This window comes from Rhinolophus hipposideros, assembly GCF_964194185.1.
Source record: "Rhinolophus hipposideros genome assembly, chromosome: 20".
In the NCBI taxonomy this organism is placed as follows: domain Eukaryota; kingdom Metazoa; phylum Chordata; class Mammalia; order Chiroptera; family Rhinolophidae; genus Rhinolophus; species Rhinolophus hipposideros.
In genome coordinates, this window is record NC_138066.1 from 28111128 (window position 1) to 28128746 (window position 17619).

At 41.1% G+C, this 17619-nt stretch overlaps 1 protein-coding gene across 1 annotated transcript; it reads left to right on the forward strand.

Annotated features, from left to right (window-relative positions):
• Positions 1-16382: 16382 nt before the first annotated feature.
• Positions 16383-16664, forward strand: SMIM36 (small integral membrane protein 36; the record flags this gene model as incomplete). The annotated part of the gene is made up of 1 exon (XM_081028302.1): positions 16383-16664. One exon carries the CDS (start codon positions 16383-16385, stop codon positions 16662-16664), a length of 282 nt encoding a protein of 93 aa, XP_080884428.1.
• Between the last annotated feature and the right edge of the window lie 955 nt (positions 16665-17619).

The window sequence follows — 17619 nt, forward strand, 5'->3', positions numbered from 1 at the left end:
TGGCCACTTTTTTTACCCTTCTCATGTGGTCTGTTACCTCTCTGTGGCGCAGGAGTGCTTCATCCTCACCCTCCTGTCCTAGGGTTCTCTCAGTAGTATCTCCTTAAGGAACAGTTTTAGTTGTGTTTCTTGTGAGGAGGGGAGAAGTCAGGAACAACCTATATTGCCATCTTGGTGACGTCACTCCTGAGTACTATTCCATTGTTCAGATGGACCATAGTTATTTATCTGTTCACCTACTGAAGGACATCTTTGTTGCTTCCAGGTTTGGGCAATTGTAAATAAACCTGCTATAAACATCTGTGTGGAGATTTTTGCATGGATAAAAGTTTTTTACTCCTTTGGGAGAATATCAAGGAGCGCATTACTGGATCATATGGGAAGAGGATGTTTAGTTTTCTAAGAAACTGCCAAACTGTCTTTCAAAGGGATTGCACTATTTTTCATTCCCACCAGCAGTTACTGTTCTCCACATCTTCGCCAGCATTTTGTGTTGTCAGTATTCTGGATTTGGGATATTGTAATAGATTTGAAATGTTATTTCACTGTTGCTTTAATTTACATTTCTTTGATGACATGCTGAGGAGCAACATTTCATATGCTTATTTGCCATCTGTGTATCTTCTTTGATGAGGAGTGTCTGTTAAGGTCCTTGACCAATGTTTTCAATTGGGTTGTTTGTCTTCTTAATGTTGAGTTTTAAGAGTTCTTTGTATTTTTTGGATAACAGCCCTTTTTATTTTGGCTTACATTTCTGTATATGCAAAGTACATTTTCTTTAAAATGCATTAGAAAAAGCAAAAACAAATAAGCTACAGGTTTAAGACTTCCTCAAATAATTCCACCCATCTATGATGATATTCTAGTTAGTGAAAATCATAATTGCATTGATTCGTGTGTTCATATATGCAACCAACACTTGGCAGGCATTTATCACGTGCCTCGCACCAGGCTAGGCATGGAGGATAAGAACGAGATAACACGATCCAAGCTCTTAAGGATTTCACAGTCCAGACATCAAGACACACTAAAATAATGGATTATATGTGCTCTAATACTGGGATGTAAAAAGTTCCGGGATGCAGAGGAGGGAAGGCTGAAAAGTAAAGAGGACAATTTAGGACTCTGACTTACGGCTAGATGTTTTCCAGAGGAGGAAGAAAAGAAAAGGTATTTTAGGCGAAGGCCAGCATGAGCACACATATGAAGCTGTGGAGATGCAGACTCAAGAGGAAATGGGTGGTAGTCTTCTGGGGCAAAGTAAACAGAGCCTGGTTTCTGCCACCGCTCAGCTAAAGGCTTTCTGAGGGTGAATACAAGGTTTTCAAACCTATATTGGTAATTCCCATCTCCAGTGATCTATTTAAGGCTGGCCTACTTTTTCTGACAGTAAAGTCGTCTAGAAGGGGAAATTCCTGCTCAGAGGGTGCCCTCTCTTGGTAAGAGGTCACCTGAGGCATTTCCCTACAAGAAAGAAATAATACATTCCTGATTAGAACTGCCTACCTTCATCCTCAGACAAATCTAAGAAAATACAATTTCCCTGACACGTTACTTTAGTTAACAATAAGAATAGATGTGGGGAAAAGCCACAGACTGAGGAAAATTAAGATCCAAAAGGGTGAGTGACCTTAGTTCGCTGGGCCTCTGTTCATAAAATTAGTAGATTACACTAGGTAATCTTCATCTGTTGTTTCTCTGACATTCCCGGTCTTCTGAAAACTGTGGCTCATTGTATCTTGACTGAATATAAAATGTTTGGTTCTTAGACCATATTCACAGGAGTTAATAGCTCTGGAACAACTGGAGAATCCCCACCAGGAAAAAAAATGTTGTTTCTGGCTGTGGCAGCTTTTGGTCTCTGAATTTTCCATAGCAGCCAGAGATAATTGGCCCAAACAATTTTCCCTTTCTCTCCTCACATTTTTGGCAGTAAAAAGCCTATATGAGATGGTAAATAGTGTAAATACAGCAGAATCACAAGTTATTCCTGCAACCTACTCCCACCAGCATTTTAAATTACAACTCTGCCAAACTACACATCAACAAAAAAAGACACTTTTTGGGTGCATTATGGAATTCAGAATATATCTTCTTCCTAAATGATTTCACTTCTCAGGCTTTCGATAAAACGAGCTTAAGTGTGCTGAGGGCTAGTTGACTGAGATGAGGAGAGAGGAGACCCTTGAGACTTGTGATATCTTGGGATTTGGACGTTCCCCACAGATGAGTCTAACAAGTGCATAGAAAAACAGTTCCTGGAAACAGAGGAGGAGATTGAGAGTATGAAGAGGGGAGAGAGAAGTACAATTGATGCAAACTGTGAGTGGCCATGTGGAAAAAAAAATTAGTTTATTTTTTCAGTTGTTGCCAAAAGAATGTCACTGGTGATATAAAAAAGTGGAAAATGAGAAAACTCCATTATCATCCAAAAATCACTTGTCCATTTCCTGCTCTGCATGGGAAGGAAAACTGGAACACAAACCTCAGACTTACACGGGGTTATGGTCTTTTGGTGCCCTCTTCTGTTAGGGAAGGAGACTGCAGCTGCCGGTGCTGAGGCAAAGCCAACACGGAATTTGGCCCTAGGCCCGAGACTTAATAAATAAGTGTTAACTGATAAGAAGAAAGGACAGGAGAGAGCATGAGAAGGAGAGAGAGCACAGGAAATTCTCAAGTTCTTTCCAAGCCTGGAACCAGGGTTGTGTCCATAACTCAGAAGAAAGCACTACTCTTCTGAACAGTCCCACAAAGCTGAAAGATTAAATGGGTGAAATGCCTAATGGAGGGCAGCTGTTGATATCACACAGGTAAAGAGTGTTTGATAAAAGAGGAAAAAATGAGAGAGAGAGAGAGAGAGAGAGAGAGAGAGAGAGAGAGAGAGAGAGAGAGAGAGAGAGAGAGAGAGAGAGAGAGATTAACTGGCCAAAACTATGCTTCCTTCCAGCCTGTCATTTTAGCAGAAATGTCTAATTCTGCTGCTACTCATCTAAAAGATTTTCATAATTTGCGTCAATCCTCCAGAGATTTTCAAAAGTTTTATGTTTGAGTTACTGACTAAGGTGACAAGAACTACGGTATTTTGACTTGTTATGGAGTCTTACAAATTCTAAATTGTTCTATAAAGTGTTCGTTGTGATATTGGGCCATTTAAATCCAGAAACCTTAAAATCTGGTGTGCCTAGATTGGGGAATTTTCAATTCAGGGCAAATGGGAAATGCCTAGTCCTCATAACTATAACAGGTTATTATTCCCCAGTTTGTTTCATTTTACTTAAAACTTTTTTTGTAGCACAGTGGGTCATAGTTCAGTGACTGAACCAACACTGTTAGTATCACCCTACCATATGTGCAATAGAGGCTGCTAATTGATGAGTGAGAAATCTTTTACGATGACCTTTACACTCCACAGCAAATATTTGATTCAGTACCAGGATGGTTGAGAGTACTCTGACTCCCTTGACAGATGTCTTGAAGTTACAAGAGTGTATCAGTTAGGTAAATGAGGCTGACATAATAAATAGACCAATAAAAGCTATTGTCTTGCCTGTGTAACAGAAGGGAGGGTTCCTTCTCAGCAGGCAGTTCTCCAGACAGCGATTCTGGGCCCAGCTTTCCTCCATCTTGTGGCTTTGCCATCCTGCAGGCCTTCATCACCATCTAGTTGGTAGACCCAACAAGCCCAGAAATGGCCTCCATCATTTGTGTTTGTTTTCCATTGGCCAGAGTTCAGTCGTAAAGCCACACCTAACTGCAGGAGAGGTAGTCACTGTGTGCCCAATAACACGTTTTGGTGAATAAGCAAATTCTAGGCTATTGCTACCAGATCTTTAGAGGACAATTTGTCCTCTACTTTCTGATAACTCAACTTGTTCATATACCTCATTATTATAAATCTTTCATATCAGCCAATCACAAACACTTCTAAATGCTAGTTCTAGCCACCTAATAGTACCTCTAAACTGCATTTCCCTTATCTATAAAATGGCAATATAACAATTATAATGTAACATTGTAAGGAACAAATGAACTAACATACGTAATGCAGTCAGCATGGTGCTAGCCATTAATTAGAATGACCCCATTTAGTATTTCCTTCTTCCATTTGGCTGTTTCTTTTTTTGAATCAGAAAAGACCAACAAATCTCTATTGCATTTTCATTACATTCAAAGTATCATATGTAGTAGATGTTTGAACCCTGCCCTCATTGAATTCAATCTGTTTTGAAGATAAGACATAAAACTGATGAAAAGTTAAGCCCTAAGACGACTTACGTAGAAGACCGAGCCATCAATAGAAGAGTTTTAACAAAGAAGTACGTGATTTTAATTCCAAAATTAGTTGTGTGCATAATGAATTTTTCAGAGGAGAGATTTAATGTAAAACTTTATGGGAGAGGTAGAACTTGGATTTTGTCTTCAAGAGTAGATTTTAGATAAGGACAATAGGCAAGAATGAGCACAGAAGGCATTACAGGAAACTAGGATGACTTAAAAAAGGAAAAAAGGCAAGACATGGGGGAGGGAAGTAGGGAACAGTTGAGAGACAGTGGTTGATACAGTTTATCTAGACAGAAGTGAATAATGAACAATGAAACTGGAAAAGTAGGTTGGTGCTAATGGAAGGCTAAGCTAAGAACTTGTCCTTGTAGGCCAGTGACTAGCAAATCTAAATTTGCAAAAAAAGCCTTCGGTAGACAGGGTAGGATATGTAAAAAGAGATAGAAGTTAAAAGCACAGGATCCAGAGCTACTGCCTAGATTCACACCTTGGCTCTGCCACTTAAAACATATAACCTTGGGCAACTTTTTCAACCTCTCTGTGCTTCAGTTTTCTCATCTATAAAATAAGGTGATACACTTTCATAGAGCTATTGTGAGGATGGAATGGCTCAATACATGGCAAGCAGTTGGAAGAGAACCTAGCACATAGTAAGTCAGTATCAGTTACCATGGTGATGAGAATGACAGTGGTGAGCTGCCTCTTAAGGAATCCTTTGTTATTTCAGGATTGAACTCAATCTAGCTTTACACAATTGCTACTAGCAATCGGACACTTTTCTCTCTTAGCAATAATGAACTCCCGGAACCACTGAACCCGTACACAACTTTACTGATCTCATGTTTCCCATTTGGCTCCATGTAAGTAAACCCAGGTACTTTGAAAGCCCAACCCAAAACATTGCTTTTCCCTGAAGCTAGGTGTGCTAGTTTACTAGGGCTGTCATAACAAAAGACCACACACTAGATGTCTTAAACAACAGACATTTATTTCCCCACAGTTCTGGAGGCCAGAAGTACAAGATCAACGTGTCAGCAGATTTGGTTTCTCCCTCTCTCCTTGGCTTGCAGATGTCTCTCTGTGTGTCCACATTCCCTTTTCCTTTAAGTCAGATTAGCTTAGGGCCCACCTTAACAGCCTCATTTTAATTTAATCACTGCTTTAAAGGCCCTATCTCCAAAGAGAGTCATATCCTGAAATACTGGACGTTAAGCCTTCACCATCTAAAGGGGACAATTCAGCTTATACCTCTAGTCTAGGCTCTTTCTCCTCGTTATAATATTTTCTCTAATCCCTTGTCAAAGAGGTCTTTTTTCATCACCATTACCTCATAATAAAGTTTTAGACTTAATCAAGAAAGGCAGGAGGCATATTTGTGAATCGTTCATTTATCCACCCATTCCCTGAATATGTATCCAGTGCTTCCAATGTGCCGCGTTCTGGGCAGTGAGTGAAACAAACCCCCTGACCTCATGAAACCTGCCTCCTAATGGCTGGCGGTGTCATACATCTAACAAAATATATGACAACACTTAGAGTATGTTAGATGGGAACAAGCGTTCATGGAGAATAATAAAGCAGAATAAGGGAGAAAGGAAGCACCCTAGAAAGGAAGGATGACAATTTTATAAGGGGTGGTCACGGAAAGCCTCTCTCATACAGTCACAATTTAGCAATGACCTGAGGAAGTCAAGGAACAAGCTGTGCAGATAATGGCAGGAAGAACATTTGAGGCAGATAGGACAGCAAGTGCTAAGATCCTGAGGTGAGGTGGAGGGTCCAAGGGACAGCAAAATGGCTGGAGTAGAACAGGTGAGGGGGGAAGTACTTGGAATTGAGAGGAGGGAGGTAGGTTAGAGCACTGGTACAATGCCCTACCGCTGTTGTAAGAATGTAAGCTTTTACTGGCGTGAAATGGGAAATCATGAGGAGGTTTTGAGCAAAGGAGTTACATCGTCTGACATGTTTAAAAGGTTTGCTCAGGTTGTGTTGAGAATAGACTGGTGGGGGGCAGTGGGGAAAGATGGAGCGATAGGTAGCCACAAAATAATCAGGTCAGGAGACAACAGTGGCTTGACACAAAGTGGAAGCTGTGAAGATAGTAAGAGAGGTTTAGATTCTTGATGTATTTTGAATGTAGAGCCACCAGGGTTTTCTGTTATTCCATCTGGTGCTCATATCTCCCTCTGGGTTGCTTTTGGCATTGTGAAAATTAGCACCATCAAAGTTTCAGTTGCATCTGAACAATTCTCTATATCTTGGAGCCAAGTACACATTTTAAACCCATGCATGTCCTCCCAAGTCCAATCTACTTATCAAAATAAATGAACACTAACATTACATAAATCCTACATTGGAAATTGGATAAAGTAGGCATCTTTAACCATCTATACCCTAATCACAGGTTATAAAAAGTCCAAAGCCAAAAGGAACGCAGAATGCCTCCAGATGGTATGATATTCAGATAAGGAAATACAGAATGTCATCATGGGTATGAAACATTTCTAACCAGAAAAGGGAAAGAGAACAGAAGAAAGGAAGGCAGACCAGGGAAGTGATGAAATTTGCTGTCCTTAAAAATGAGTGACGGGCAGGATGCAATTATTTTTTCGTTAACGGTTCTTGTCAATGCTTTCAAAAGCAAGCTAAAAAATGGGTTTCTCTCTAATTGCTAAATTAAGAAGCTGTAGCTGTTGAGTTTTTCTTATTTAAGACAAATTTAGCATAGCTCTACTCATCCTTTTCATCCCTGATTTTTGTTCATATAGTCTGAAATTTTACATCAAGACAATTTTAGTAAGTAAAAATTATTATTACTATTACAGTATTATTTTCATTGGAAACTGACCATCCCTAAAGACCCTGGTTCCCCATCAGTCTTCTCAAACAAAAGCTGATTTTTCTTCCAGACTTCATGTGGTAGGCTGAAAAATGGCCTTTTAAGAAGGCCACACCCTAATCCCTGAAACCTGTGAATGTTACCATATACGGCAATTCTTGCAGATGGGATTAAATTCAGGATCCTGAGATAGAGAGATTATCCTGGATCCTCTGGGTGGGCTGAAAATGTAATCACATGTATCCTTGTAAAAGTGAGGCAAAAAGGAAATTGTACACACACCAAAGAGATGCTGGCTTTGATGATTAGTGATATGACCACAAACCAAGGAATTGCCACTAGTCTCCAAAAGGTGACAGAGACAAGAGATTCTCCCCTCGTATCTCTGCACAGAGTGCACCCTTGCCAACATCTTGATTTTGGACTTCTGGCCTCTAGAACTGGGAGAGAATACATTTGTTCTGTTTCAAGTCACAAAGTTTGTGTGAAATTGTTAGAGCAGCTGCAGGAAACTAATACACGTCCACAGACTTCAGGACCTGCCGGTTAAGTGAGTGATTTGTTACCCTGAATTGTTACTTCTAAACGTGGTTTTCCCCTTTCTCCCTCTAAATCCTGAGTTGCTGTGTTTACACTTGTGAAGGACGTGTCATCAGACTTGGCTACCAGACACCTCTTCTTTTAACTGTCAGCTAACAACCTCCTGATCATCCTTCCTCCGTCATTAAGCATTGTAGCACTTAGTCACATCTTTCTCTCCACTCTTATTCTTCATGCTTCTTGGAAATTTCAACAATACTCTGACACGGCAGATTTTTTACGACTTCAACTGAAAATGTAGGCCCTTCACTCCACGTCAACCCTATACACTCTCATGGTCCTCCCTAAATCACGTCTTCAACAATAACCATAGCCCCTCCAAAATGTCACCTTCAATCATGCCCCTCTCCAACCATCACTTCCAGTTCTCCCAGAATATTTTCTCTAATTCTCTACTCTGGTTCTCTTTTGACTACACAGGGACCACCATTGCATTGACTCCACCATTTATAATTATCTACACACATGCACCCCACACACCCTCATTTTCCTCCTGATACAGCTTATAAGCTTTGCTCCAGTATTAGAACCATTTGCTTCCTAACACCCTATTGTCCCTACCTTCTGTTTTTTTTTCACATGATTAAGCTTCCAATCTGTTTAACCAAACTCTCCGCCTACGTTCAGCTCAACATCTCACTTTAAATTCATGACAGCAAATCTCAAATGGAAACTCAACATAGCCCAGCAATCCTGCGCTACCTCTCTAGGACATTTGTTTTCTCTTTCCCCAAAATAAATATTTCAAAACTTCTTTTCATTTTTAATATACCCTCACTCAATCGCTGTTAATGACAGACTCATTCCTGCATGCCGAAAAAAATCACCTCAGGAATCAGATGAAACCAACCTCGTCTTCCTACCACTAAAGCCAGTCTGAGCCCATTTACTTTCTCTTCTCTCTTGATACAATAGAAGAAATGGTCCCAGCTCCTACCTGGGACCATTCCTTCCATGTTTACTCTGGATCTCATCCCTTCTCAAGGAACTTGCTCCTATAATTTTTCCTTTTCTCTTATATTATCAATTGCCCTTTCTTAACTAGACTGTTCCCTTTGGTTCACACACATGCTTTAACATCATTCACTAAAAAACTTCTTTCCCTCCCACACATCCCATTTCTCTGCAGTCTTTCACAGCGAAACTCCTCAAAATTATCTACTCATTGTCTACTTCCTCTCTCCCCTTCTATTCTTTCCTCAACTTACATTTTGAGTTTCATTCCTCACCCCCAGCCCTCCATGAAAAACTCCTTCCATTTTTATCAAGGTCTCTAAACTATTGGTCAAATCTCTATTCTCATGTTACCCAATCACCTACCAGCTTTTAATCCTGTTGACCACTGCCTTCTTTAAACCCACTTTTCCCTAGATTTCCCTGATACCACATTCCTGGTTTTTCTGTTACGTCACTGGCCGCTCCTTCTCTGTTTCATTTCTTGGCTCCTTCTTCTCTGCTCAACCTCTAAATGTTGGAATGCTCTGGACCCTGTCCTTAGTCCTCTTCTTTTTCCTACCTACACTTTCTTCTGATGTCATCTCACCCAGTTCCCTGAGTATAAATATTACCTATATATTGATAATTCCAAAATCTGTACCTCCAACACTGCTCTTCTCACTAAGATTCAGACTCAGATATCCAGCTGCTTCCTCAGCATCTCAAATGTAATAAATCCTAAGGAGAACTCTTGATCTGTCCCCAAACCAGTCATCCATGTATCATTAAATGGTACCCCCAGATACGGTACCTGCATATAACAAGTTGCCTGGGTCAAAATCATCCCTATGTCTCATCATTTACATCCAATCCTCAACAAGTGAAACATATAGTTCTAGAATCCAAGCCATTTCTTAGTATCTCCATCAGTGTTCCAGTTCATGGAACCACTATATGTCTCTTCTATAACATTTCATCAGCCTTCTTACCGATCTCTCTGCTCCTACTCTTGTCTCTGTGACGCATTCTCTGCAGATCCTCCATGCAGTTTCTCCCAGATTAAGTGTGAGCACTGTCATTCTTTTAAAGCCCTCTGATAGCTTCCTATGGCAATTAGAATGAAATCCAAACTCTCTTGAATAGCCTAGCAATCTCTGTGTGATATGACCTTGCATTGGTACAGCTTTGCAACTGAGATGGGATTTTCTCCTGCCCATTGTGCCTTCTCTCAGTGTTCCTCTCATCGTTTGCTCCCTTTATTTTTTTTAATTTTTGCTTTTCTTTTCCCCCCGACTTTATTGAGATATAACTGACATATAACATTTATCAAATCATTACATTGTACGCCTTTGTCTTTTACTTGTAGGAAATAACTCCCATGATGTAAGGTACCACCACCTCCCCACGCCTCCCTCCTTCTCCACTCACTTCTCTTGGACTGAAGATGCTGAGGATAGCAGGATGGCAATAAGGTTATATGTAACCTGGGTCTCTGGTACAGAGGCAGATGATGAGGTTGGTTGCAGAAATGTCCAACTATCCATAAACATTCTCTATGTCATAATGCAAGGCTTGATTATGCCTGTAGTGAAGATTGTTTAGATACTTCTCAATCCAACTCCATCTACTTTGTAGTGAGTCAAGAGTTGTCTCAAATTTTGGTATTAGGTTATTTTTCAGTCTTATTTTAATGCATCCATAATTTACAGGCATGACTCAAGTATACAAAACCTACTTTCCTTCATTTCTCTATCATTAAAATAAGTTAATTCAGAAGTCCTCATGTCTGCCAATGGTGAAAATTCCATTTGTCAATAAAAAGTAATTCAACTCATTCTTGTTTAAAACTTCATCCTTTGGGAAGTAAATACTTATTCAAATGTTGGACTCTCCTTTTCTCCTTCTTTGTCTTTTTCTTTCTGGGAATCATCTATGATCCTGGGGTCTTAGGTATTGTCCCAGCTTTGGGGACATGTAGTCTACCTCTTATCATTTGCCTTCAATGTCCCCTACTGTGGTGTGGCTTGTTCTTGGGCATCAAACTCTGTACCAGCTATATCATGACTCGTGTCCACGCCTCCAGTTCCGCAGTTGTCAGATCTGTTCACTCTGTGATGTTGGTAGAACCAATCAGACATCTCTCAACTCTTCCATCTTAGTTCCACTTTGGAGTCTTAGAGGTAGTCCTTGTTTGTCCAGTCAGCCACCTTTCTCAGACATTGTTCTCTATTATTCCAGCACATTGCTGCTCAGTGTCATTTAGGGCATGAGGCTTCTCCAAGAACCTGACCATCTCTCAGGGATATGCTATGGAATCAGAGCCCAAGCCTTTCCGCTTTGAATCATCTGGGTGATTCTACAGTCTCTCCACCTATAGGTGGTGGGGGTGGGGAGGGGAGGGCCTTCATAAGGGCACATTAATATCTAAGCTCTTGTTACCTCCCCTTGGAATTCCCCTTTCAACTCTTCTTGCCTTAAGAGTAGGAAACTTGCTTACATTCTTCACTTTCTCTTTCCTATATTTTGGCCTATGGTATACATTCTATGCTCCTGGTCTCTTGATACGCCAAGCCAATATTTTATAATTTTAAAAAAGGCCTTTGTTCTTCCTACAATGTCTCTCTCTAAGTCTATGGACTTTGGTATATATTTATGGAAGTCCAAAGGAGCTCAAGAATGATGAATTTGACTCTTCCAGGCTTATCTCTTCTGAGAGTCACTACCTTTAGAAATCCTGGATGATGAAGGAGAAGAGAAACGGTTCAAATAATTCTTGGGAAGGGGAGAAGGGAGCAGCAATGCCTTAATATCTTACAAATATTTTCCCCTACTACACTGTTTTTCATTTCTTTTATAGGTTTTTATATTTTTCTGTGTCTTCCAAAGAATTAAACTGGGAGAATATAAAAGCCTATACCAGGGACTGCCAGCCAGTTGCTATTTTAAACTGAAGGTCTTGTGTTTATTTTTTTGGAAGCAAATTTTTATGGAAGCAAATTTCACATATCGGCATTTTCTTTCAGCTCAGGCATTTTCTTCATAGAACCATACCTGAGAAGAAGATGTAGGAACCAAACCCAGGGGTAGAAGGGACAAGTGCCAAATGAAAGCAGAAGAAGGTCTAAATGAGCTTAGTATAGTTCACAGTTTGCTCCAAGCCATGGTTTTATGTAAGCATTCGATAGATGGCATATTAGTTTCCTAGAACTGCTGTGACAAAATACCACAAACTGGGTCACTTAAAAAAAAACAAATGTATTCTCTCACAGTTGTGGAGACTAGATGTCAGAAATCAAGGTGTCAGCAGGGTTGGTTTCTTCTAGAAGCTCTGAGAAAGACTGTCTCGTGCCTCTTGCCTAACTTCTGGTGGTTGCCAGAAATCCTGGGCATTCTTTGGCTTGCAGATGCCTCCCTGCAATCTTTGATGCTGTCTTCCCATGGCATTCTCCTCTCTGTCTTCACATGACCTTCTTATGGGAGCACCAGTCATTGGATTTAGGACCCACTCTTATCCAGTGTAACCTCATCTTAACTAATTATATTTGCAAAAACACTATTTCTAAATAAGGACACATTCTGAGTTTCCAAGTAGATATGAATTTGGAAGGAGGCTCTATTCAACCCAGCACAGGTGGAAAATATATTTTTGAAGTTGTTCTGTGATAAAATGTGGCCATATGTTTTTTTCCCAGAAGATGAGCCACTCACTAGACTCTGATTGGGAATTTGAAAAGGGCAATGGTTTGGGAGTGGTGTTAGTTCTCTTAGTGCAAATTTTTAGGTCAAATAGACTTGTGAAAATAGGGATAGCTAGCATTTGGTTCTTATTATTATTGCTATTCTCACTTTTGTAGCGTCTACATTATTGAGCCCTCTTTCATTTTCCTCTCTATATAGTTAATAGCTCCAGTGGAAAAAAAATTAGACTAGCATTCAAAACAACTTGGCTGAAAGTCTTATTTCTATCATTTACCATCTGTAGGCCCTGAGTAAGTTACTTCCTTGAGCTTCAATGTCCTCAACTGTAACATAATTAAACTTACAAATTTTTTTGTAAGTGTGAGATGTTTTTTTTTACCTCCGAAGTTATTAAAACTTAAACTACACTAAGACGTTTGTGATATTGCATTTTATTGAGGAAGCAAGGCACTGTGTAAAATCAGAAATAAAGGCATATCTAGAATTGTTAAAATACAAAAATATTTTGATGTTTTAAAGGATAAACTCTAGTTGCCTAGGAATGCAATGACATGTTGCCAAGAAATGCCTTTACAGAGAGCACATACTTGTATTTATCCGGCATTATTAAGTGATATTTTAGGTCTGCAGACAAAGTGGACTATAGTGTACTGATGTGTGAGAACCCACGGAATAGCTGTCTAACTGGGTTTCAATAACACATAGCACATAGCCTCCTGAGGGCATTGTATGTAAATATCTGATTTATATTTCAGGTAATAGAAAAATGGAAAGGTGAGAGGGAGAGGGAAAGGATGAGCTAATGAGAATTTCATCACCTCTCTCAGCTTCAACTTCCTCATTCCTGAAATGGGGTTGATAATTCCTCTTTTTAGTGCTAACATTGGGCATGCAGCACAATTTCAGTATTTATAACTTTATCAAGCTCCAAAGCGCCTAGCACCCCCCAGCGTATAGTAAGAGTCCAATACATACTTGTAAATGAATGAAGGAATGCCCATGTCCTACCTATCTCAAGGGACTGCTCTGAAATGTGGCTTGTTATTATTACCTACATCACCTTCTCTGGCCGACCAGAAATTACTGTCCCCGTTCGCCGTTTGCCAAGTTTTTCTTTATTTAGCAGCCTCTGCTTTGGCCACTAGATGGCAGAAGAGGAAAAGTTCCTTAAAAATAGGGACGGAAGGAAAGATGCTCCAGAAAGGTTGGCTGCAATATGAATAAAGCGGCCATCCGTGGAGTTAATTAAGCAAAACAAATAGCCAGCATTTCACGGAACACACTGGAGGGAAGTAAAGCCTCCACAAGGCTGGACTTGAAATGACCTTTAAGCACTGGTAGCTACAAAGACAAAAAACTCTCTGCAGATAGTAATAAGATACTGAACCAAAGACAACAGCCTTGAACAAAACATTCTAGGTCACCACGGAGACAATCAGCAGAACTGAGACAACGCAAGAAGAGAGGAGGCCGGACTGGATCAACCACCACGATTAAGGTTACCACTGCTGCACAGAGGAACCTGGAGCTAATGTGAAAACTCCACTTGATAGAACAGAGTTGCTGCATATGGATGGTTCAGTTTCATTTCATGTGGACTAAAATGTACGTAGTCTTCATTTCAGAGTCAATTCTAGCAAATCCTTGTATCACCTATTTAAAGTCATAAAAAAACTGTTCTAAGTAGTGTTACATGGAAGAACCTGTCCTGTTCAGATATCAGTTTACTATAGAAGTTAAGATCTGGAGTTCGGCGTGGGCAAAAGAAAATAACTGGTACATGCTGTTGCTGCTTTTTAAGGCCTCACTGTGACCTGGGAAGACCACGCACATATGCACGCACATATGCACATAGACAAGTCCACTTGCTGAGATTCTGTGCTCACCAAGAAGCATTCTGATTACAAATGGACTTTGTAGTTCTGCCTGCAGGGAGAAAAAGCTATGGTCACTCCAGCACAAGCCCTCCTGACCCGTGACAGTTGTAATTTTCACTGTAACTTAATAAATTGGTATTCTGTTCTCAACATCAGGCTCCTATGAGCTTGGTAGAAGTGAATTGCCACCAGGAAAAGGATTCCTCTGGACGAAATGAGCTATTGAGCCTATTAGACTCAGAATGGGGACAGTCTTGAATTCTGTGGTGGCCCGTTTTCTACTCATCCGTCTTACCCACTTCTATGGCCATGATTCTCCATCCTGGTGACATATCCATGAAAATTTTTACTAATGCAGCTTCTCAGATTCCAGCCCTAAAGATTCTAATTCAATAGCTCTGAGGTTGATCCTGGAATCTGTATTCCTCAGAAGCCAAATTGATTCCAACGAGCTTGGCCCTGAACCTGCGGTATTTGGGAACCATTCATCTTCTTGAGTAAAAATCCACAGGCTATCCCGGGACCACAGAATCATGTAATATCTTCTTTGTAAAAGGCCTTCAGATCAATAATCACTTCTTTCTACAGCATCCTGGAACCTTCAGGCTCCCATGGAAACTGGGCATAAAAGAGCCAGACCAGAAGTTGCTAGGCCCTGAAAGCTTAATGAGGATAAGAAACTGGCAGACCTCTGAGAGCTTTGGCTGTTATCTAGGAGTATCAAAAGAGTCCCATTAGCTCTTGGAGAAAGGACTCTGTCTGGCCAAAAATGCATGTATGAGACCAATGCCAGATACATAATGTGGGAGGCCAGTGCCAAATAAAAGCTTCTAAAAAATTTCAAGATGGTGGCAACAGAGCATTAAACCCAGTGTGTGGCCCTTCAGAGCACAGGACCTGTGCAACTGCCACGAAGTGGGTCCTAGACAGAGCTATTGGCCCAGGGCTATACCTGAGGCAGGATGATGATTTATAAATCAGGGAATATCTGTATTCTTACTCAATCTTCCTTTCCATCAGTTTGTTTTCCTGCCTCCACCCTGCCGCCAAGGCAATCTCTTTAAAATGCAAATCTAATCTTGTCACTGCCCTGCATAAAATGATTCAATGGCACCCATTGCTCTAGGATCCGGAGTCAAGTCCACAAGTCCCTTGCCATCTGACCCCTGCGTACCTCTCTCCCCTTAGGCTCCCCAGTTTTCCTCTGTAGTCCAGTCACACTGTCCTTGTTTCAATTCCTCTAATTTCCCAGGCTTCTTTCTGTTCCGATCTCTCACAAATGCTGTCCTCTCTGTCTAGAAGCATCTTCTCTACCTGTTGTAAACCAGCTAACTTCTGCTTATCCTTCAGGCCAGAGATTAAATGCCTGTTCCTCATGGAAGCTTTCTCTGACCCACCTTGGGACACATTCTCCTATCACCCTCCCCTTGTCCTTTATAAACCTATGCCCACTGTTCTTTAGTGATGACTGTGCAATTATTTGTTTAATATCTGTCTCCCCTGCTAGAATAAATGCTTCTCTTATTTATTGCTTAGCACAGTGCCTGTAACATAGGAGGTGCGCACATCGTACTTTTGAATTAATGCATTTAAAAAGTCAACAAATGAAGACAGCGTGAAAACACTTAGGAAGAACGGCACTTAGGTGTGTTCCTTTTATTAAAGAAACTCATCCATTCTCTAGGTCCACTGACCTGATTGCCTGACTCACTCCAAGTATAGATACTTAGCATTTAAACCTCCCTTACATAAAAGGTGAACCTACGTCACCGTTTTTCCAGGACAACCCAATGTTTTAATGGTGTGCTTCTTAACAGCAGTTACCTGTGTTCACCAAACTGCCGGTTAGGAGGAAGAATCATATGGACACTGTTTTGGTAACACTTGAACCATCTCTTTTTCTTTCTCTGCATAGCTGAATTGATGAGCGACAGCTTCTGTGTTTGTGTGGCAGTAGGATTAACAACAAGAGCTTAAGTCATTAAACCGAGCAGCTTTAATCTGTGAGGTCTCCCAGAGCTGTGGGGATTACTGTGTTTTTACTCCAGAGCTAACGTAACTCTTCCGACCAGCTAGGGTCTGCGACCTTCAATTCCCATACTGGCCCCGTTGCCTTCCTCTGGATCCACTTCCCAAGTGTGAGAGATGCCATGGAGTTTTACTTGGAGATTGATCCTGTCACCTTGAACCTGATCATCCTAGTTGCAAGCTACGTCATCTTGCTCCTGCTTTTCCTCATCTCCTGCGTGCTATATGACTGCCGAGGCAAGGACCCCAGCAAGGAGTGCGCTCCTGAGGCCACCCTTGATGCCCAGCCCTCCATCCGCTTGGTGGTAATGCAGCAAAGCGCACCGGGGGCCCACTGGGCCAGGGGGCCCGGCCTTCATTTTGGGAATCCTGCTCCACTAGGGAAGAAAAGCACAATGGTCTGAGGCGGCCTGAGGGTTACTGGGAAGAGAGAGCACAGGACATTCTGAACAAACCATTCTCCAGGTGGCTATAATCCTCTCCACACACAGGTCCTGCTTGGCTATGTAAGCAGGAGCTCTGTCTTACTTTTGGCTGTCTCATCACCCTCTGTGGATAAAGCAACTGTTTAAGGTAAGAAACCCAAAGTGGTATTTGGTCAAGTTCTCCAGATGCTATTGTATACTGATGTGGTTACTGGTACATTCCCAGGGACACTGTCCTTGTAACTTCTAGGAGAGATTGCCATTTGAGTTGGAGTTTCAAGAGGAGGCAATACTCTGTGTGTGTGTGTGTGTGTGTGTGTGTGTGTGTGTGTGTGTGTGTGTGTGTGTGTAATGAGGAATGAGACTAGCTCGAATCTATCCTATACCTAGCAAATCCTTTCTTTTCAAGTCAATCGTTGAACCTTTCCAGACTTTAGATTATTATTATTTCTATACATACCAGCTTCTCACCTTATGTTCCCCCACTGTGACTCAGTATGGGGAAAACACAGTAATTGTAGAGCATCATGGCTAATGGACAATGCTTGGAGCCTGGGTTCAAACCCTGCCTCTTCCACTTTCCAGTTGTGTGACCAGACTGGAATACTAACTATGTGACCAGAGCCACCTCTTTGTAGCTCAGGGCTGTGGTAGCACCTGCAGGCTGTTTGGGGTATTCAAATGAGTTAATTCACTGAAAGCACTTGAGACAGTGCTTGGTACATAGGGTTAGCTGTTATGATGCTTATATTATCCCTTTTCATACTTCTTATCAAGAAGTTTAATCTCCCGTCCTCAAATCTGACCTGGTCCAATCCAGAGCTACTGAAGACTTATCACACACCATTGTGGTCCCATAGCTTGGTGTTTCAGTTCTCCCAGTACTGCTTGCTCCCTTGCTTTGTTGTTATTAACTATTAAATTTGTTTCCCTG